Here is a 22109-nt window from a genome sequence, read left to right on the forward strand (position 1 = left end):
TTCAAATGTTCTTCAGGTGCAACCTGTTATTAGAACGCAACAGATCTATACCCAAGAAGAAACCTCTGAATTGACTATTATGCCATTTTAATTAGACATGTCTTAAAGGGGGCAACGAGAATGGAGCGGGAAAATAAATGGAGGGCGCCCTCCATTCATTTCAATGGGGCCGCCGAAAATATCCGAGAGTTGGTTTGGCTATTTCCATCTGCCCCAGAGAAATGAACAGGAGCAGGGGGCGCTTGCGCGGTGTGCTCCCAATCACTTGTATGGGAGCAGCGGGGAGAAGCGCTTGGGGGTCCTCCAGCCACGGCTCTCCCCACTTCGTTCTTCTTGTAGGTGCGGGTCCCAGAGGCGATATGCCCCCACTGTATGTGATGGAAATACCCCTTTAAATTCAGGCCAGGGGTGGTCTGGAAGATCGGCCCTCGATCAATCTCGAGCACAAGTAGTTCCCACTTCTAATTGAGAAAGCACTAATAAATTAACATAACTCCAAATTTTATATCAGGACACGGAGGCTCCTATTGCTATCTCTCTCTTTACTGAAAATGATAGCAGCAAAGAAAAAAAACATTGAATACAGACAAAAAACCATGGCAACAAGCCCATCCCCTTAGTCCCAGTGTATATATAGTGTCCTCCCACTGGGATCCTCCTCTTTCTTTGCTGCTACCAGATAAGTACAGATGTTTGTCTCACTGTCATAGCAGCCTATTGTACAGCTCGCCCCTTGTAGTCCTCATTCGTCCCCTTAACCTTGGGAATACTTCTTGGGGCGGCTCCCGTTTTCAGTTATATATATTTATATCATTGTTTTGCTCAGATGCATTTTCGGCTTACTGGGGTCTCCCCCCCCTCAACTTCTGCGCCTCTAGGTGTCTGTTAACCCCTCCTGCCCCAGTTGTGACCCCCGGGCACCGGGAGGGTTATTGGCACCTGATTTCTTGCTTTGGCATGGTGGTTTTGTTTTGAAACAATCGTGTTCCTACCTTCCCCCGATCCTCCTTCTCCCCGCATCTGCTAATCGCGGGCGCCATCTTGCGCGCCGGGCTTACCTCTTCTCTGCCGTCTTGCACCCGAGATCTTGCGAAATCACGCAAGATCTCGGGAGAGAGCTTTTTCTCATTTTTCGGCGCTCTGTTCTCCCTCACATCGGGTGGCCACGCCCCCCTCCCGCTTCTCGTTTTCTCTCACGGGAGTTTGCCTGCAGTCTCCTCCGGCCCTGCAGACTAACGGTTCTCCTGTGCTTGTGCCTGGCAGTTTGTTTTTTCTTTTCTTGTTCAGCTGTGCCCCAACTTTCAGGGTAGGAGTTTTTCTGGTGACATTAATAAACCCCCCTTCCTGCTTAGCGTTTCTCTGCGGGGTGACTTACCCCCACTAATATAGGGATCATGTCTCGCCAGCCCTCACGTTCTGCATCACCCCCTACAATGCCCTCACAGGACCCTGCGTCCAGAGGCCAGATGTCTCCTACCCCTAGGAGGGCTATGGAGCCCTCTGCTTCAGAGGCCCAAGCCCTTGCATTACAGCAATCCATTTCAAATGCCATAATAATGGCTATGGGCTCTATGTCCTCCGTACTCACACAATCTATCTCCCAAGCCCTGGTCGCCCAGCCGCATACCGCGCACCAGGGTGTAAATCTACCACCGCTACCAGCCCCTTCTGCCTCCAGAACCCACACTGATAGCCTTGCTCCATTAATTGAGAACGCGCTTGGATCGCGTAAGAGAGCCTGTCCGCGCCAAGCCGAACGTGCACGAGGATGGAAGTCGGCGCGGTCACAGCCCGAGCCTGAGTCAGACTCCGATAGGGAGTCCGAGGAGGAGGCACAGTTGCACTCTCTGCATGGATCAGAGGAGGATTTGATGGATATTGCGGTAGACCCGACTTTACAGGGCGATCCCTCGCCACCTACAGGCGCTTACCCAGATGTAGCATCAGGATCGGCCGTTTCTCTTACGGATCCGGCAGGGGAACCGATGTTTGATCCTAATTCACCACATCATCCCCGGTCCTCTGAATGGCTCCCAGCCACGCATGTGGCGCAATATATGGAGGCCATAATGCGCAAGCCTCTCAATAAAGACGCCCGCAGCAAGCTACGGGCGGAATGCCCTCGGCCATTAATTCCGCAAAAAGTTAGCGAAACACCGGTGGTGGACCCGAAAATTGTTACATTTTTGACAAAAACGGGATTCAATCCCCGTAAGGGTCTAGACTCCGCCCTCAGGGCATGTCAAGATAAAATTCTAGACATCACGGAGCCCCTGGCAAAAAATTTAGACATGGCCAAATCAGCTAGAGTGGCCGGTAAACAAGTGGACCCTGAGGAGCTCAGTGGGTGGATCCAAAGGGCCATCTGTCTAACGGGCAACGCCAATACGTCGCTCGCCATAGAAAGGCGGAAAGCGATATTGATGAAAATAGAGCCCAAGCTGGCCAACTTGGCGCTTTCAGAAGCAGGCAAGGATGCCCAAGGGCTCCTATTTGGGGACTCCTTTATTAAGGAGCTAGGAAAGTATGTGGGTGCCATCACGGCCCTTGACAAGGCGCAGTCATCTATGCAGAAAGTTTTTCCGAACCGTTTCTCCGCCAGGGCCGGCAGTTCCAGGGGCCGTCTGTCCGGCCGCTCCTCCGTCCATACCCGAGGAACGGGTAGAGGCTCCTTTGCTTACCGGGCATCACTACAGGACCTGCGCCACCAACCAGCTTTTTTCCCATCCCGAGGCGGTCCAGGGCGATCCAGAGGATTCCGAGGATATCCTAACGCCAGGAGGCCATATGGTGAGTCACCGCCTTCCTCTACTTTCTTCGTTCATTTGTATAGGGGGCAGACTCCGTCTCTTTTCACATGCGTGGACAAGGGTCACCTCCGACCCATGGGTTCTGTCCACGGTCTGTGGGTTCGAGATAGATCTCGTGGCCAACCCGGTGGGTCTACCCCCTCCACACCCCATGGTGTTGTCCGGCCCAGCACGTACACTCGTCGATGGGGAACTTCCGGAACTATTCCAGAAAGGGGCGATAGAACTGGCCCCCACGGACCACGTAGGTCTGGTCAGCAACATCTTCTTAGTTCAGAAGAAAGGAGGCCAGATGCGCCCTGTCATCAATCTAAAAGCGTTAAACACGTTCATCCAATATCGCCACTTCAAAATGGAGGGCATACATCTCCTGAGGGACATGCTCTTTCTGGGGGATTGGATGGCCAAAATAGACCTAAAGGATGCCTACCTAACGGTCCCTGTGGCACCCAGTTCCAGAGACTTACTACGTTTTAAATGGGACGATCAAATTTGGAGGTTCACGTGTCTCCCTTTCAGCCTCTCTTCCGCCCCGTGGTGTTTCACCAAGCTAATGCGTCCAGTAGTGGCTTGGCTTCGCAGCCGGGGAGTGCGATTAATTATCTACTTGGACGACATCCTGTTCAAGGCCCACAGTCCTTCCACCCTTCAGGAACATCTAAGGATGTCCACGGCACTCATTTCCAGCCTGGGGTTCATCATCAACCAAGACAAGTCTTGCCTGACACCCTCCACATCCATGGAGTTTTTGGTTTTTACCATAGACTCCGTCGCTCAGACTCTCAGCCTTCCCCAGTCAAAGATCCGATCTATTCGGAAAGAGCTGAAACACTCCCTGTCTTTGCCTCAGGTGTCCCCGAGACATTTAGCGCGGATAATCGGTCTCTTGGCCTCGTCCATTCAGGCGATTTTTCCGGCGCCTCTTCATTACCGAGCGCTACAACGCCTCAAGATCGCGCACCTACGGCCGGGAGCGTCTTATGCCGACACCCTCGCCGTGAACGTGGAGACCAAACACGAGCTGAGGTGGTGGATCCACAACCTCTTGGGCCCCAGCCGGACCTCATTTTCGAGTCAGATGCCAGTCTTCACGGTTGGAGAGCGCATTGCAACGGCGTCTCCACCGGAGGTCCTTGGTCTCGGGACGAATCTCATCTCCTCATCAATTTCCTTGGAACTTCTAGCGGGATCCTTGGCGATACGCAGTTTCGTCAACGGCACAGTCAGGGCCTGTATCAGACTCCGCATGGACAATGTGTCGGCAGTCCGATACGTCAATTGCATGGGAGGCACGCGTTCCTCCGTACTGACACACCTAGCGAAAGACTTCTGGGATCATTGTTTGGCCAGGGACATCATGGTCGCGGAATACCTTCCGGGCCTCCACAATATTCTGGCAGACTGGAGTTCGCGTTTCATGTCCGACTCCAGCGATTGGAAATTAGATGTCACAATATTTTCTTCTGTTTCATCTCGATGGGGCCCCTTCTCCATCGACCTCTTCGCGTCGCGGTTGAACGCACAACTACCCAGATTTTTCAGCTGGCGACCGGACCCGGATGCGGAAGCGGTGGACGCCTTCTTCCAACAGTGGTCAGAGTCCATCATGTATGCGTTCCCGCCCTTCGCGCTGATTCCGAGGGTTCTTCTCCAGGTTCGACGTCAATATGCCGAACTGGTTCTGATCCTACCCTTCTGGAGGTCCCAGTCCTGGTTTCCCCATCTGTTAGAACTACTCGTCGACGAGCCGGTTCTTCTACCCGCTCGTCCTTACCTCCTCAGAGGGTCAGCTTCACCCGTTGCTTTTAAAAGGAGTCTTACAACTCCTCGCCTGCAGGGTGTCGGGGGTCCCTGGGAGGTCTCTGGCGTTTCGGAGACGACTAGATTCTTACTGGAGAGTGCATGGGCCCCCGGGACCAGACGAGCCTATCGAGCAGCCTGGGATTCCTGGGCTCGTTGGTGCCTCACTCGGAATTTGGATCCCATTGAAGCACCTGTAACTGCAATACTATCTTTCCTGTCGTCTTTGTTCGACGATGGCAAAGCGTACCGCACTATGAACCTTTATAGGTCTGCAATCTCTTTCAGGCATGGTGGGTTTGACGGGTGTCCAGCTGGACAGCACCCTCTGGTCTGTAGATTACTCCGGGGCTCTCGACTCTCCACTCGTCCACCGAGACCTCGTTTTTCAACAACTTGGGACGTTTCTACTGTCCTAAACTTCTTCATTAATTGGCCATCTAACGGGCAATTGTCGGGACGACAGTTATCCGCGAAGCTGGTCACCTTATTATGCCTGATCTCTTGCAAAAGAGTGTCAGATGTACGGGCCTTAGACCATGACGCCCGTTCGTTTACTCCAGAGGGAGTAACGTTTAACATCTCTCGGCGTACAAAAACCAACATGCGTTCGGTATCTTATCCATTTTTCCCCATCTTCACCACAGTTGTGTCCAGTGGCTTGTTTACAGGAATACGAATCGCGCACAATCAGTTTGCGTCCTTTGAATTCCCCTCATCTGTTCATTTCATTCCGCAGGCCTTTTTCCCCTGTGGCCAGCGTTACGCTCTCGCGGTGGGTTAAATGGATCTTGTCCCTCGCGGGGATTGATGCTTCTATTTTCACCGTGCATTCAGTTCGGAGCGCGTCGGCCACTTCCATGACTGTTTCCGGAGCTCGTTTGGAGGACGTCATGAAGTTGGCAGATTGGTCTAGGGCAAGGATGGGCAAACTGCGGCTCTCCAGCTGTTGTAAAACTACAAATCCCATCATGCCTTGCTGTAGGCTAATAGCTATAGGCAGACTGGGCATACTGGGAGTTGTAGTTTTACAACAGCTGGAGAGCCGCACTTTGCCCATCCCTGGTCTTAGGGTATCCACTTTCCGGGAATTTTATTTTCGGCTACCATCTCATGCTTTCTCTTCTGTGGTGGCTCAACTTTAAACTTGCAATAGGAGCCTCCGTGCCCTGATATAAAATTTCATGATTTTTCTATTCCATGATGTAAAGTCATGATTTTATGAAGGACACGGAGGCGAGTATTGCCCTACCCCTCTCGCTGCCCTCCCTGATTTTTATTTTTTTTTTAAACAAAATTTTTTATTATGATCTGGCATTTGGCAATTGTTTACAAGCATTCATATACAGTGGTTAGTACAATGCGTCTAAGTAAAGTTCAAAAAAGCAGTAAAATGACAATTTAACATAACGCAATGCATGTTGAAGAAGAATATGCCTAGATCACTTTTTTTTTTAATTTTTAAACCCCCCCCCCCCCCCCCCCCCCCCTAGAACAAACAAGTCAAGTCAAGATCTATAACATCCTGCAAATGTTGGAATCTCTACAATGTAATTCTAAAAGATCTCAAGCATAAAGACAAGTGGCTTTGTTGTATTTGACTTCCATTTTCCCGTTCCCATTAAACAGTATAAACCTTAGCATTACAAATAAGCTAACACATCTCAGATTAGATCAGTAGATCTCCCAAGCTACCTGCTACTCTAGCTTTCATGTACCATGATGTGTCTACAAATGGTCTCATAACCTCCTTTTTCTCATATAAGGTGAGTGACCTATCAATAAATGGTCTCCATTTACTAATAAAGGACTGTATGGATGATTCCTTGTTGCGCTCCGCCTCCAATCTATCCATGTACATGAGTACTTTTACTGTGCCTATGACTTCATCCAAAGTGGGCAACTGGGGTTGTAGCCATTTCCTCAATATGCATTTTTTTGCCGCCAGCAATACCACATGTGGCCCCTTGGTGCCCACTATGGGTGAGTCAACATCTTCCTGAACTCTAGGAATGAATTGGAACACACATTGTTGGGGAACATCTTTAACTTCAATCTTTCAAGTATCTTTAACATATGAACAAATTTGTTCCCAGTACGTTCTCAGCTTACTACATCCCCAAATCCCGTGTAAAAGATCAGCTTTGAACATGTCACATTTGGGGCAATGTCTCAAGTAATGTGCAGGCGCATTGTCATAGGACAGGTTATAGGCATAAGTTGCCCTGTGTATAATTCTGAAGTGTGTTTCTCTCCAATGCTCGCTGCTAATGGCACACCTTACCTTGTCCATCCCCTCACGTATTTTAAATGTAAGTTTGTCATCGGTTACCTGTTTCTCCCATTCTTTAAAGACTGTCTGCGCCACCCCCTCCAATTTAACATTCATTAGCTTTCTGTATAGTGTAGAAATAGAGTCCCCGTTGCTCGTCTGGTTCATCAAATAGGCAAATCTAGTTATAGCTGCCTCCGTACCCAGTGTATTTGATTGGGCTGTGCAGAATGTCCTTATCTGTAAGAACTGCAAGTATTGGTTTGCGGATATAGAGTATTTGGACTGTATTTCGTCCCAAGATAGCAGCTTTAATCCATTAACAGTCAACAAATCTCCCAGGGTCTTAACATTTTTCCTACGCCAGTTTTGAAACAGACTATTAGATCTCCCCTGGGGGAAGGATGGAAGGGACCACAACGGCATATAAGCTGATATATAGATAGGTAATTTATATAATTTTCTAACATGTTTCCAAGCCGCTATTGTGTCCCTGATTATCAGGGCTTGTTTGGCCCCCTCTGGAAGTAGCGGAGTTTTGGTATGTAGCAGAGCATGTAGGTCAAAGGGCGCCATCAATTCTTGTTCTAACGCCCTATCAGCATAATGTGATGTTCCCCATACCCAATCTCGGATGTATCGCCATAATGCTGCCAAGTTGTAGCCCCATATATCTGGCAATTGTAGGCCCCCCTCCCATTTTAGTAGGCAGAGTTTCCTATATGCTATACGCGGTCTCTTTTTCTTCCACAAGAAAGCTACAAATGCTGACTGCAGCTTATTAATGTCTGTGTGTTTCAATAGCAGCGGTATCGTTTGCAGCGGATATAAGAGCCTGGCAAAACTTGTCATTTTAATGAGGCTTGCCCTTCCTAATAGGGTCAGCGGGAGTTCCTGCCATCTCTGCAATTCTTGAATAATTTTAGCTATGAGCGGATCATAGTTCAACTTATACATCATAGCCGGGGATTTACTTATTTTAATTCCTAGATATTTTATATAATCTCGTGCCACCGTGATCAGACCTTCCTCCTGCCTTTCTCTTAAACCCTTCCCCACCTGCAGCAACTGACATTTCGTTACATTGATCTTATACCCCGTAAAAGTATGCACTTTGTTTAGAGTATCGAGGACTCTTGACAAATCCTTAGTAGGGTCACGCAAAAACAACAGCATATCGTCCGCGAAACACGTCAGTTTAATTTCCCTATTCCCCACCTTTATTCCTTCATAGACATCCGAATTTATCAGGTACCTAGCAAGTGGTTCAAGAGCTATGTTGAATAAAAGTGGGGAAAGAGGGCATCCTTGTCTCGTGCCCTTCTGGAGTTGGAATTTTTCTGACAAGAAACCCGGAAGACAAATCCTAGCTTGCGGGGCGGTGTAAATTGCCTTGACAAACGCTCTAAAAGGGCCTTGAATTCCTAACTTGTCCAGGACTAGATCTAGCCATTGCCAGTTAACGTTGTCGAAGGCCTTTTCTGCATCTAAGGCCAAAAGGGCCTCTCTTCCCGCCTCATCCGTCTGTCGCCTCCTGAGGAGCCAATCTTGAACCGCCAAGACTATTCGTATGTTGATTGTGGCTGAACGGCCGTTCACAAATCCAACTTGGTGAGAGCCAATGAATTTGGGGAGGATACTAGCAAGCCTGTTGGCCATTATCTTTGCTAGAATTTTTAGATCCTGATTTATCAAAGATATTGGTCTATAAGACCCCGGAAGGGTAGGATCCTTCTCCTGTTTGGGTATCAGTTTAATATGTGCCAGGTTACCTGAGGGCATTACCGTATGTGTTTGGATAATGGACTGAAATAACAATAGCAGACTAGGAACCACCTCTGGGCCCAGGGATTTATAAAATTCCGCTGGGAAACCATCGGGTCCCGGGGCCTTTCCATTTTGCAAAGACTTTATCACCAAGTGTATTTCTTGCTCCGTAACAGGGGCATTGAGCATTGACAGATCAGGCTCCTCAATAGACGGCAAAGGGACCGAGTCCAGGAAGGAACGACCCTCAGTAATGTCGCAAGGGTCCTGGGTATATAGCTGTTCGTAGTAGTGTTTAAATATCTCTAGTGTGACCTTTGGATCACTAGACAATTCTCCCTCACCTGTTTGGAGTCTAGGAGGTGGCAATTGTGTTCTTTTCCCTTGTGCAAGTCTAGCCAATAACCTACCCGATTTGTTCCCAAATTTGAAAAAGTATGCTGAGGAGTGGTCCGCATGGATCCTTTCTAATTTTTCTAAATAGTGGTCATAATTATGTTTAGCCGTAATCCATTTAATTTTATGGGCCTCTGTGGGGTTCTGTTGGAACTCTGTGTATAGCGCCCTAAGGTTATTAGTAGCTTCTAAAAATTTGGACCGTGTGTCTTTTTTTTGAGCTATCGTGTAGGAGATGATTTTTCCTCTTAATACAGCTTTTGCTGTATCCCAAAAAAGGGAAGGGTTGTCTTGGTGCTGCCCATTTGTATCTTTGTATTCCCACCACCATCCTAACAGCTTAGATTTAAAGGTTTCATCCATAGCTAAGTATCCTGAGAGTCGCCAAATAATATCCTGGCCCTTTGCGGTGACTTCTCTCAATCTCAATGATACCGGTGAATGGTCAGAAATCACCATCTCCTCTATCTTTACCTTGCTTACTTTGGTGGACAATAAACTGGACCCCAAAAAATAGTCTATCCTAGACCAAGCACATTGAGAGTGAGAGAAGTGTGTATATTCCCGTTCCATGGGGTTACAGTGTCGCCAGATATCAGTTAACTTGGTCGCGTCCATCATACTAGGAAGCATGGACGTGACCTTTTGCTTGTCTGCTTTGCTAACCCTAGTCCGTTTTCTATCTTCTAGGACTGAATGTACCATATTAAGATCTCCTCCAAGTAACAGTAGGTCATTGGGATCTTGCAAGATTCTCCTTTCTAGATTCCCAATGAAGGGGCCTGCTTGTACATTTGGTGCATAGACATTATAAATTGATAGCGTCCCAGCCGGGGTTTCAATGGTAAAGGCTATCAATCTCCCATTGTCATCTGCTTCTGTTGTCAGTAACTTGTAATTTAGTTTTTTATGCAGTAATACTAATACCCCTGCCTTTTTCCCATCAGATGAGGACCCTATTACTTCTCCCACCCATAACTTCTGCATTCTTTTAAATTCTGCCTCTTCCAGATGCGTTTCTTGTAACAAGGCGATATCAACATGTAATTTTTTCAGGTGACGTAAGACCATCATTCTCTTGTGAGGAGAGCGTAGCCCCTTGACATTCCAGGTCACTATATTGACCATCTTATTACTGTACTAATTCCTATCACAAGGTACGGATAGAATATCTGCAATGCTATAAAAAAAATAACTTTTTCCCTCCCTTCCCAACTTGTAAAACAAAACAACCCCTTTATCACCTAGGGTGATGGCGAACTTGTAACTTTCTGACTTCACTTTTTTCTCGTCTATCTAGAGACTTCGCTATCTCTAGTTCTCTTGTGTTCAATTCCAACAACAGGTATACCATCTCTAACCGTTATCCGTAAGAACCTTTGTTCAGTATACATGTCAAACCCTCTGAGATTATGTAATTTCCCGCCTATGCAGGTGATCAATATACGTTTCAATGTCAAACATCTGGCGGCGGTTTAACGGGGTAGCCTATTACCTTCCACCAATGAGGGCCATGGAAGTCGTCATTATTATAGAAAAACAACAGGTAGACCATTTGCCATAAATGTGGTAACTCACTAACATGACTACCATTAACAGGTACGTTCAATTCTTCTCAAAACAAGTGCCTATCGCTTTAGTCCCTTCTGGAACGACGGTCTTCAGAGTTCCGATTTCCTCGTCGGCGTGGTGATCTCGGCCTTTGTGATGCTGGCCTGTCTCGCTGTGACGGTGGTGGTCTTCCAGATGGTGTAAGCGAGTCAGGAGTCCACTCTGCTACATCTTCTAGTGTAGGTACATTTATACTTTTCTCGGCCTCCTCTGGTGTCATGAAAGTTTCTGTGGAGCCATCATCCGCAAATACCTTCAAGATCGCCGGGTATATCAAGGCGAACTTTCTCTTTTTCCTTGCCAGACTTGAGCAAATAACTGAGAAAGCCCTTCTTCTTTTGGAAACCTCTGCACTGTAATCACCAAACAGTAAAACTTTGTACCCTCTAACATCAATCGGCTTCCCTCTCTTCTTGAAATGTCCCAAAATATCAGCTTTTTCTGCGTAGTTCAGATATTTGACAATAGTGGGACGAGGCCGTACAATGTTATCCCCGTCATTGCGATCGCCATTTTGATCTGAACGCATTGGGCCTACACGATGTGCCCTTTCCACAACGCAGGGGCTGCGGATGCCGAGGGCCTTTGGTATGTCCACCGCACATATCGACGTAAGCTGGCCGGAAGGTATCGACTCTGGTAAGCCAATGATTCTTATATTGCTGCGTCGAGACCGATTTTCCAGGTCTTCTAATTTTTCCCGGAGGCCCGAGGTGGACTGTAGTACCGTCTGTAGTTGCTTCTGGGACTGGCCCAGGTCATTTTCCAGCGAGCTGACCCTGTCTTCCAACTCAGAAATCTGGGATGAGTGTCTAGATACGTCGGCCTGGAGCTGCGTCAGCGTGGCTTCCACTGCAGCTTCAAGCGCAGCTTTGATATCTGGGGCTAAAAGCTTTGCAACTTCCACTGCCAAAGCTTTACATCCTACCCCTAGTCCTTGCAATACCTCGGTCTCCTGGTCGGATTTCTCCCCGTCCACCTCCGGTTCGATGACCCTCACGGTGATGGGGGGAGGCTGGGATGAGGATCTGGCTGAACGCATGAGGCGATCTGCAGCACCCGCCATCTTGTCTTCTCCTGCTTCGCCCTTCATGTGCTTGCGGTATGCCGGGCTTCCCACACTGGCACCACTTCTGGTCAGGTACTTCTCCATCCACTTCGTAGGAGATATAATGCAAGTGAGCAGGGTTTGCACCCCTTTGATAGGTGTTAGTGGCTTTGTAGTCGGTTCTCCGGCACGGAGCTCTCTTCACCTGCTGCTTCACATACGAGCGCCGGAACCGGAAGTCTGCCCTCCCTGATTTGTCTGTAGACCTTGTTTGATACGCTGTATATTGCCTCAGTTACATATGACTTCTGTTTTATTTTTTGGGCAGTGATGGTATTTATATGCATTATGGTGATCCTTGTCAAATTTCTCAATACCTTTTTGTCCAACATTTCTCCATAGGCTGAAGAGGTCAAGCCTTGGAAAGCATGCTCCGATTTTTGTCCGATGCCGAGGTCCGTTCTTCCTCGTACTCGTTGTCGTTCCAGTTAGGAGAAGTTACCGTTGAAGGTTTTTCCGGTCGTTCCGGTTTGTTTTCGCCAGGGAAATTCAGTTTCGGATGCTGGCAATTCACAAAGAAAGAGGAGGATCCCAGTGGGAGGACACTATATATACACTGGGACTAAGGGGATGGGCTTGTTGCCATGGTTTTTTGTCTGTATTCAATGTTTTTTTCTTTGCTGCTATGATTTTCAGTAAAGAGAGAGATAGCAATACTCGCCTCCGTGTCCTTCATAAAACCATGACTTTACGTCATGGAATAGGAAAATCATTAAATTCTATAACATACTGTACATCAGAAATCTGTGATAGATGAGGGTCCCACATCTGAAACCTCCGCCTGTCAGGAGAACAGGGAACTTGTGTTCTCTATACAGCAATCGGCGTGCTGTCTGCATCTTTTACGGCTCCGTAGAAATTAATGGATCGGATACAGACCGAAAATGTGAATACCGCCTAAATGTCTATGGTTGGAGTAACACCAGAAAAGGGTTGAGCATAGTGATGATACTGATAACTTAACTAGTTCATTTGGATGCAATTGTTTGGCCCCTTTCACACGGGCGAGTATTCTGCGCGGATGCGATGCGCAAGTTGAACCCGCACTGAACCGACCCATTAATTTCTATGGGGCTGTTCACATGAGCGGTGATTTTCACGCATCACTTGTGCGTTGCGTGAAAATCGCAGTACGCGTTTTTCACGCAACGCAGGCCCCATAGAAGTGAATGGGGTTGCGTGAAAATCGCAAGTATCCGCAAGCAAGTGCGAATGCGGTGCGATTTTCACGCACGGTTGCTAGGAGACGATCGGGATGGAGACCCGATCATTATTATTTCCCCTTATAACATGGTTATAAGGGAAAATAATAGCATTCTGAATACACTGACAACCACAACAATAGGTATAAATTAAAGCCAGGGACCAGGTTGGGACCTGGGCTTGCTCTATCTTGTGGATAAAGAAGATCTTAGCTACTAAAACTGTGCCTAAGCTTTTATAAGGGGCTGTGCCAAATATAAAAGCTATCCCCTATTAACAGAATAGGCGATAACTAACTGATCAGTGGGGGTTTAATCGCTGGGTCCCACATCGATCCTGAGAATGGTGGTCCCATGTTCCTGCCCTGATGGAGCAGCAGACCAAGCATGCCTCCTGCCAGTTCATTCATTCTCTAAGGGACAGCCTGAAATCCTGCCACTCCATGCTGTTGATGGAGAATAACTAAGTGATTAGTGGGGGCTCAACCGCTGGGACCCCCAACGGTCCCAAGAATGGGGTCCCATGTTCCCGTCCTGAATGAACAGCAGACCAAGCATGCCTCCTGCCATTTCATTCATTCTCCAAGGGACAGCCTGAAATCCTGCCACTCCATGCTGTGGATGGAGAATAACGTTCCTTCTTGGCACAACCCCTTTAAAAGGGGTTCTCCAGGCTTTTAATATTGATGATCTATCCTCAGGATAGGTTGTCAATGTCAGATCGGCGGGGGTCCGACACCCGGCACCTCCGCAATCAGCTGTATGAGGAGATGGTGCGCGCAGTGCCGTCTCCTTTTTCTCTTCCTGCTCATCGCAGCAGCGGGCAGGCAGAGAGAAAGGAGACGGCACTGCGCGCAGTCTCCTCATACAGCTGATCGATGGGGTGCCGGGACCCCCGCCGATCTGATATTGATGACCTACCCTGAGGATAGATCATCAATATTAAAAGCCTGGATAACCCCTTTAATGTCCCTTTACTTCCACCACTCAGTTGACATATTGAGCTATAATCTGGCAGTACACTGGAAGACTTAGGCTGGACATAGACATGAGATACCCGTTGTCCGAACGCTCATCTGGCCAACATCTATGTTGCACGACCCCGCCATGCACAAGCACGTTTGGCTGAGCATGCATGTGTTCTGAACAGGGAAAGGGGAGAAAGCTGCTGTCAGACACCTCTGTTGGCGGCTTACCTCTCCAAGAACAACAGGATCAGGCATGCTGAAATCAAACAGCCGATCCTTATCACCCCCCAACATCAGCTGTCTAGGGAGAGACAGGAGGCTCTCATACACATTGCAGGGTCAGACAGCCCTGCCGAAATCACGAAAATCAACTTACGTCTAATATGTATGGTCAGCTTTAGCATGATACAGGTCAACTGGCCAGTATTCAGCTCTTTTGGGTTCAGGCTACTTTCTGTCATTACCTCTGTCTTATCAGAATCGTCATTGCCTAACAGGTCGTCTTCTTCTTCTCTCGATCTGCGCCCTTGCTGGATACCCGCAGTCTCATCTGGGTCACCAATACTGACAGTAGTGGCATCCGGGTTTGCAGCTAGTAGATTAGTAGCATCATCAAATTCTTAAAATAAACAGCAGAAGCACAAATCAAAACCCGATGAATATGCAGGATAGAAGCCCTGTGACAGACCTCGGGCAGACATCTTTGTAAGGCTTCTGTCACACCTCATGTTCTCCAGCACACGCACCCATTGATTTTAATGTATTTATTCAAACATCAGTGATTCCCCGCTGACCGTGGAAAAACCATGGAGACATGCAACACTTCCGCACATTTTGCGGAACGGAATTGCGGACCCATTCATTTCTATGGGGCCGCACGACGTGCGGCCCAGCTCCGGAAATACAGACCCACACTTCCGGGTCCGCATTTCCGTTCCCGAAAAAAATAGAACATGCCCTATTCTTGTCCGCAATTGCGGACAAGAATAGGCATATTCAATTAGTGTCGGCAATGTGCGGGCCGCAAAATGCGGAACGCACATTGCCGCTGTCCGTGTTTTGCGGATCCGCGAAACACGTTACGGAAGTGTGAATGGAGCCTTAGACAAAGCAAGAGCTGGACTGCCCGAGGAACGAGCTCGTTCATTGGGCATTTAGAGGTAGTATTAGACTGCCAGGTGATTGTTAACGAGTGCTCATAGGAACGCTCGTTAGCAGTTATCGGGCAGAAAATGTGGCAGTCTGATATACTTTCATATTTTCTGCTATTTAGATCCGTCATAGGATCTCAATACCAGAGAAAAACGCTTCCGTTTTGTCCCCATTCATTGTCAATGTGGACAAAACTGAACTGAACAGAACGGAGTGCTCCAAAATGCATTCCGTTCCGTTTGGTTGCGTTCTCATACTGGAGAGCAAACGCAGCATGCGTTTTTCTCTGACACAATAGAAAACGGATCCGTCCCCCCCTGACTTTCAATGGCATTCATGACGGATCCGTCTTGGCCATGTTACAGATAATACAAACGGATCCGTTCATAATGGTTGTATTATCAGTAGCGGAAGTGTTTTTGCTGAGCCCTGCCGGATACAGCAAAAACGCAAGTGTGAAAGTAGCCTAAGGGTCCATTCGCAAAATGGGTCCGCATCCGTTCCGCAATTTTGCGGAACGGGCGCAGACCCATTCATTTTCAATGGGGCTGGAAGGTGCTGTCCGCATCCGTAATTACGGATCCGCACTTCCGCATCCGTGCTTACGTTTCCGCCAAAAAATAGAACATGTCCTATTCTTATCCGCAATTGCGGACAAGTTTAGGCATTTTCTATTATAGTGCCGGCGATGTGCAGTCCGCAAATTGCGGAATGCACATTGCCAGTGTCCGTGTTTTGCGGATCCGCAGAACACTTACGGACGTGTTAATGGACCCTAATACTCACGCTCTGAGTCCGGAGTGTACAAGACAGCTCCGGTCCTGAACTTCCAGCATTTTATTGATTTATGATGCTATGTAACCCTTAGAGGTCTGGAATGTATTGGATAACACTGACAGCATTATGTATAAAAGGTATAGCTGTTTGGCTTGTATTTGTAGCAATCAGTGTCAAGTGAGTCCAATATTCAACTGCTTTTTTAAATCAGATTTTTCTAAAAAATACATTTATATGTGGAAAATATAAAATCGAATTCCGCTCAAGGTGTAGAGCAGATATTACAGCTGTTGCCCCACGGTTGATGCTGTTTCTACAGCAGATTCCTATTTCAGCCCAATTAAAGGGCATCTGTCAGCAGTTTTGTATCTATGACACTGGCTGACCTGTTGCATGTGCACTTGGCAGCTGAAGACATCTGTGTTGGCCCCATGTTCACGTGTCCGCATTGCTGAGAAAAATGATGTTTTAATATATGCAAATGAGCCTCTAGGAGCAACAGGGGCGTTACCATTTACTGTCGGATCCAACCAATGGGGGGGCAACAGATCAATTCCCCTTTCCTAAACCAGTGCTGGCTGCCGCGGCGCTACAAGCACAGTAGCAGGGGAAGGAAGAAGAGCGGGGACGAGAAGGTTACAAACTGCCGCGGGACCTGAAGTGACCGCCCACAGCCGCGGCGCAGAGAGGGGGGAGGAGACAGAGCATTTCTTCTGCTCACACACAGTGTCGGGAGCCTGTGTGATCGTCTGCAGCAGGGTGTGTGAGTCTGCGCACGCTGACACAAGAGACCGGCCACAGCCGCGGTGCCGGAGGAGACAGAGCGTTTCTGTCTGCAGCCGGCGTGTGTGTGAGTCAGAGACTAAGCTAAGAGATAACAGCACAGCTATGATATGAAAAACATTGTGTGACCCTCTTGGAATGACCATTTTCCACTGAAGAAACAGACCTGCTTTTTTTAGTGGCTAGCAGTAAGACTTACTAACTCATCATCCTGCAGGCAGGGCTAGGTAAGGCTCCATTCAGACGTCCGTATGAATGGTCCGGATCCGTTCTCTAATTATGCGGAACGGATGCGGACCCATTCATTTTCATTGTGGCTGTAAAAGATGCGGACAGCACACAGTGTGCTGTCCACATCCGCACTTTCATTCCACGGACCGAACTTCCGGTCCGCGGCTCTGCAAAAAAATAGAACATGTCCTATTCTTGTCCGCAATAGCGGACAAGAATAGGCGTTTTCTATTAAAGTGCTGACCATGTGCACATGGCCGGTGTCAGTGTTTTGAGGATCCGCAATTTTTCGGATCCGCAAAACACTTACGGACGTGTGAATGGACCCTAAAACTCACAAACCCGGTGACCAATGGACCATCACCAGTTTCTAATATTTAGGGCTATTTTCTGTTTAAAAAAATTAAAAAAAGTCTTACTGCTAGCCACTAAAAAAAGCAGGTCTGTTTCTTCAGTGGCACAAGGGACCTGTAAGGAGTACAATTCTGTGCCCTCTAACAGGCCATGTAATGCAGTCCTAAAGTGACAGCAAAATACTGTGATTCAGGAACCATTACATCTGTACTCTGCGGTAAGGTGTGGGGGTCCAGGGTTATCTCTGCGGTAAGGTGTGGGGGTCCAGGGTTATCTCTGGGGTAAGGTGTGGGGGTCCTGTGTTATCTCTGCAGTGCGGGGGGAGTGCTGCCATCTCTCTCCTCCGTGCAGAGTGTGATCAGACTGGCCCTGCCTCATACAGTATATACTGTGCACCTCTCCACCGCCTCATACAGTATATACTGTCCACCTCTCCGCTGCCTCATACAGTATATACTGTGCACCTCTCCACCGCCTCATACAGTATATACTGTGCACCTCACCACCGCCTCATACAGTATATACTGTCCACCTCTCCACCGCCTCATACAGTAGATACTGTGCACCTCTCCACCGCCTCATACAGTATATACTGTCCACCTCACCACCGCCTCATACAGTATATACTGTGCACCTCTCCACCGCCTCATACAGTATATACTGTGCACCTCACCACCGCCTCATACAGTATATACTGTGCACCTCTCCACCGCCTCATACAGTATATACTGTGCACCTCACCACCGCCTCATACAGTATATACTGTGCACCTCTCCACCGCCTCATACAGTATATACTGTGCACCTCACCACCGCCTCATACAGTATATACTGTGCACCTCACCACCGCCTCATACAGTATATACTGTGCACCTCTCCACCGCCTCATACAGTATATACTGTCCACCTCTACACCGCCTCATACAGTATATACTGTGCACCTCTCCACCGCCTCATACAGTATATACTGTGCACCTCTCCACCGCCTCATACAGTATATACTGTGCACCTCTCCACCGCCTCATACAGTATATACTGTGCACCTCTCCACCGCCTCATACAGTATATACTGTGCACCTCTCCACCGCCTCATACAGTATATACTGTGCACCTCTCCACCGCCTCATACAGTATATACTGTGCACCTCACCACCGCCTCATACAGTATATACTGTGCACCTCACCACCGCCTCATACAGTATATACTGTCCACCTCTCCGCTGCCTCATACAGTATATACTGTGCACCTCACCACCGCCTCATACAGTATATACTGTGCACCTCACCACCGCCTCATACAGTATATACTGTCCACCTCTCCACCGCCTCATACAGTGTATACTGTGCACCTCTCCACCGCCTCATACAGTATATACTGTCCACCTCTCCGCTGCCTCATACAGTATATGCTGTCCACCTCACCACTGCCTCATACAGTATATGCTGTCCACCTCTCCACTGCCTCATACAGTATATACTGTCCACCTCTCCACTGCCTCATACAGTATATACTGTCCACCTCTATTTTTAAATAAGGTTAGAGCTGTACGATAGGTTAAATAAAATAGTCTGTTCTATAAGCACCACATTATTTTCTGTCCGCCGCCACAAAACAATCTGGAAGTGCTCCTCCCGAGAGCAGGCTCTGGATCCGCCACTGTTACCATTACACCTAGAGGCTCTTCTCTCTTTGCAACTGCTGCGTCCTCTGCACTTTGATTGACAGGACAGGAGGTAAAACCATCATCACACCTGGTCCTGTCAATCAAAGTGCAGACAGGGCGGCAGTTGCAGAGAGAGCAGAGCCTCTAGGTGTAATGGTAACGCCCCTGTTGCTCTTAGAGGCTCATTTGCATATATTATAACATTATTTTTCTCAGCCATGTTGGCACATATGAACATGGGACCAGCACAGATGCCTTCAGCTGCCAAGCGCACATGTAACAGGTCTGCCAGTGTCATAGGTACAAATCTGCGTATTGAATACGTTTCCTGGGCTAATTTCTTATGCTTTTTTCGTGGAAAAAGTATTTTATGCATTCCTGGGAAATGTAGTTTTACCTTGAAACTTAAGGTCATTTCTGGCCTCCATTCATTCACTTTGTTATTATCACGTTGACCCTGCAATAAGTAAGACAAGAAGTTATTATTCACATTCGGTCACATCTCGTTGCTCTCCTTGCCTGCACTGTTTTTTTTCTGCTTTGATGGTCAGTCTTTTCTACTCCTCGGGAACCACTGGCCAATAACAAGTATGAAGAAGATCATGTGCCTGCTCCGTGAGTCCTTTAAAGGGAATTACAGGAACCCCTGTCACAATGCCTCGCAGGACTAGCTCAGCTGAATGTAATGATACCAATCTGCTTTGTATGTGGGAGCAATAAGGGGCATCCTGCTGTGTGTGTGGGGCACTAAGGGGGCATCCTGCTGTGTGTGTGGGGGCACTAAGAGGGCATTCTGCTGTGTGTGTGGGGGGCACTAAGAGGGCATTCTGCTGTGTGTGTGGGGCACTAGGAGGGCATTCTGCTGTGTGTGTGGGGCACAAGGAGGGAATTCTGCTGTGTGTGTGGGGCACTAGGAGGGCATTCTGCTGTGTGTGTGGGGCACTAGGAGGGCATTCTACTGTGTGTGGGGGGGCACTAAGAGGGCATTCTGCTGTGTGTGGGGGGGCACTAAGAGGGCATTCTGCTGTGTGTGGGGGGGGCACTAAGAGGGCATTTTGCTGTGGGGGGGGGGCACTAAGAGGGCATTCTGCTGTGTGTGAGGACACTAAGGGGGCATTCTGCTGTGTGTGGGGGCACTAAGGGGGCATTCTGCTGTGTATGAGGGCACTAAGGGGGCATTCTGCTGTGCGTGAGGACACTAAGGGGGCATTCAGCTGTGTGTGTGGGGCACTAAGGGGGCATTCTGCTGTGTGTGGGGGCACTAAGGGGGCATTCTGCTGTGTGTGGGGGCACTAAGGGGGCATTCTGCTGTGTGTGGGGCCACTAAGGGGGCATTCTGCTGTGTGTGGGGGCACTAAGGGGGCATTCTGCTGTGTGTGGGCACTAAGGGGGCATTCTGCTGTGTGTGGGGGCACTAAGGGGGCATTCTGCTGTGTGTGAGGGCACTAAGGGGGCATTCTGCTGTGTGTGAGGGCACTAAGGGGGCATTCTGCTGTGTGTGAGGGCACTAAGAGGACATTCTGCTGTGCATGAGGGCACTAAGGGGGCATTCTGCTGTGCATGAGGGCACTAAGGGGGCATTCTGCTGTGTGTGGGGGCACTAAGGGGGCATTCTGCTGTGTGTGTGGGGGCACTAAGGGCATTCTGCTGTGTGTGTGGGGGCACTAAGGGCATTCTGCTGTGTGTGTGGGGGCACTAAGGGGGCATTCTGCTGTGCGTGACAGCACTAAGGGGGCATTCTGCTGTGTGTGGGGGCACTAAGGGGGCATTCTGCTGTGTGTGTGGGGGCACTAAGGGGGCGTTCTGCTGTGTGTGTGGGGGCACTAAGGGGGCATTCTGCTGTGTGTGTGGGGGCACTAAGGGCATTCTGCTGTGTGTGTGGGGGCACTAAGGGCATTCTGCTGTGTGTGTGGGGGCACTAAGGGGGCATTCTGCTGTGTGTGTGGGGGCACTAAGGGGGCGTTCTGCTGTGTGTGTGGGGGCACTAAGGGGGCATTCTGCTGTGCGTGGGGGCACTAAGGGGGCATTCTGCTGTGCGTGGGGGGCACTAAGGGGGCATTCTGCTGTGCGTGGGGGGCACTAAGGGGGCACTTTGCTGTGTGTGTGGGGGCACTAAGGGGCATTCTGCTGTGCGTGACGGGACTAAGGGGGCATTCTGCTGTGCGTGACGGCACTAAGGGGGCATTCTGCTGTGTGTGAAGGCACTAAGGGGGCATTCTGCTGTGTGTGGGGGCACTAAGAAGGTATTTGGCTATGTGTGGTGGGCACACAGGTACTGGGCGTATATACACGGGCAGTGGGTGAAGTTAGAGGCGTGGTTTAGGGTAAAAAAATTAATTTAAAAATGTTAGAAGATATTATGCATCTCTATAGTTGTCAGGAAACTACAATACCCAGCATTCCTTGACAGTCACAATCTTTTAGAGCATGCTGGGAGTTGTAGTTTGCACACGTAGCAGGCTCTTGCTGCATGGTACAGACATAACCCGCTCGCAGCCCACGGCCATTACTGAGTGTGCCCGGTGACTCGGCGTTCAGTCGGGCGAGGACTTATCCGCAGCCAGAGTCACCCGCGGCGCCCACCACACAGGACAGAGCTAAACCGGCACCGCTCACATACAGAGGAATACATAGTATATAAGCCACTTACACAGCCAGATCACGTGACGATGCCTTTGTTGCCGGAAGTTAGGGAGCGATTAGACACGTGTACGCCGCAGAGCCAATCAGATCAAAGGTTAGGATGCCGCGCCCCCCGGACGTGAGACAAGCCCTGAAGAAGCCGGATCTCAGTCACGTGATCTTCACCTGAGGGAACAAGTGCCCCTCACAGTAGCAGATTCACTACAAGTCCCAGCGTTTCTGCAGAATTAGAACTGATATATTATCGTGCTAAAAAATAAAATAAACGTCCAAATGACGTGTTCTCATCTCTGAAATGATGTGTGGTAAAAAAATAAAAATAATAGTATGGACGAAGGTCCAGAAGTGGTCTTTTTATATCATTTTATGTAGTGTTTTAATGTGTTTTTGCCCATATAGTGTGTTTTAGCACTTGACTTTTTTCAAGGGGTTGTCTAGGTAATATTACCACCACTGATCCCCTCACACTGGGAAGGGGGGCGGTGGTCTGTAGAAATATTCCCCAGCGGTGAACAGCCCCTTTAATGTCATTGAAAATGACTTCCTCTGTAGAGTAACACACCGTCAACACA

General features: G+C 48.7%; 1 protein-coding gene across 3 annotated transcripts in view; it reads right to left on the reverse strand.

Annotated features, from left to right (window-relative positions):
* YIPF1 (Yip1 domain family member 1) overlaps nucleotides 1-21658 on the reverse strand; it is a 36973-nt gene extending 15315 nt beyond the window's left edge. For 2 of the 3 annotated variants that reach the window (XR_005774267.1, XM_040407958.1), the window contains exons 1-3: nucleotides 21545-21658; nucleotides 19292-19351; nucleotides 14399-14553 (exon numbers count right to left, since the gene is read on the reverse strand). Coding sequence is in view for 2 of the 3 variants with exons in the window: in XM_040407958.1 (XP_040263892.1) it covers nucleotides 14399-14553; nucleotides 19292-19322 (186 nt within the window). In the remaining variant the exon portion in view is untranslated. Of the gene's footprint in view, nucleotides 1-992; nucleotides 1060-14398; nucleotides 14554-19291; nucleotides 19352-21544 lie in introns of those variants that run through there. The other variant, XM_040407961.1, reaches the window with a different exon arrangement.
* Nucleotides 21659-22109: the final 451 nt, after the last annotated feature.

The sequence above is a fragment of the Bufo bufo genome, chromosome 9 (genome assembly GCF_905171765.1).
Source record: "Bufo bufo chromosome 9, aBufBuf1.1, whole genome shotgun sequence".
Taxonomy (NCBI): Eukaryota; Metazoa; Chordata; class Amphibia; order Anura; family Bufonidae; genus Bufo; species Bufo bufo.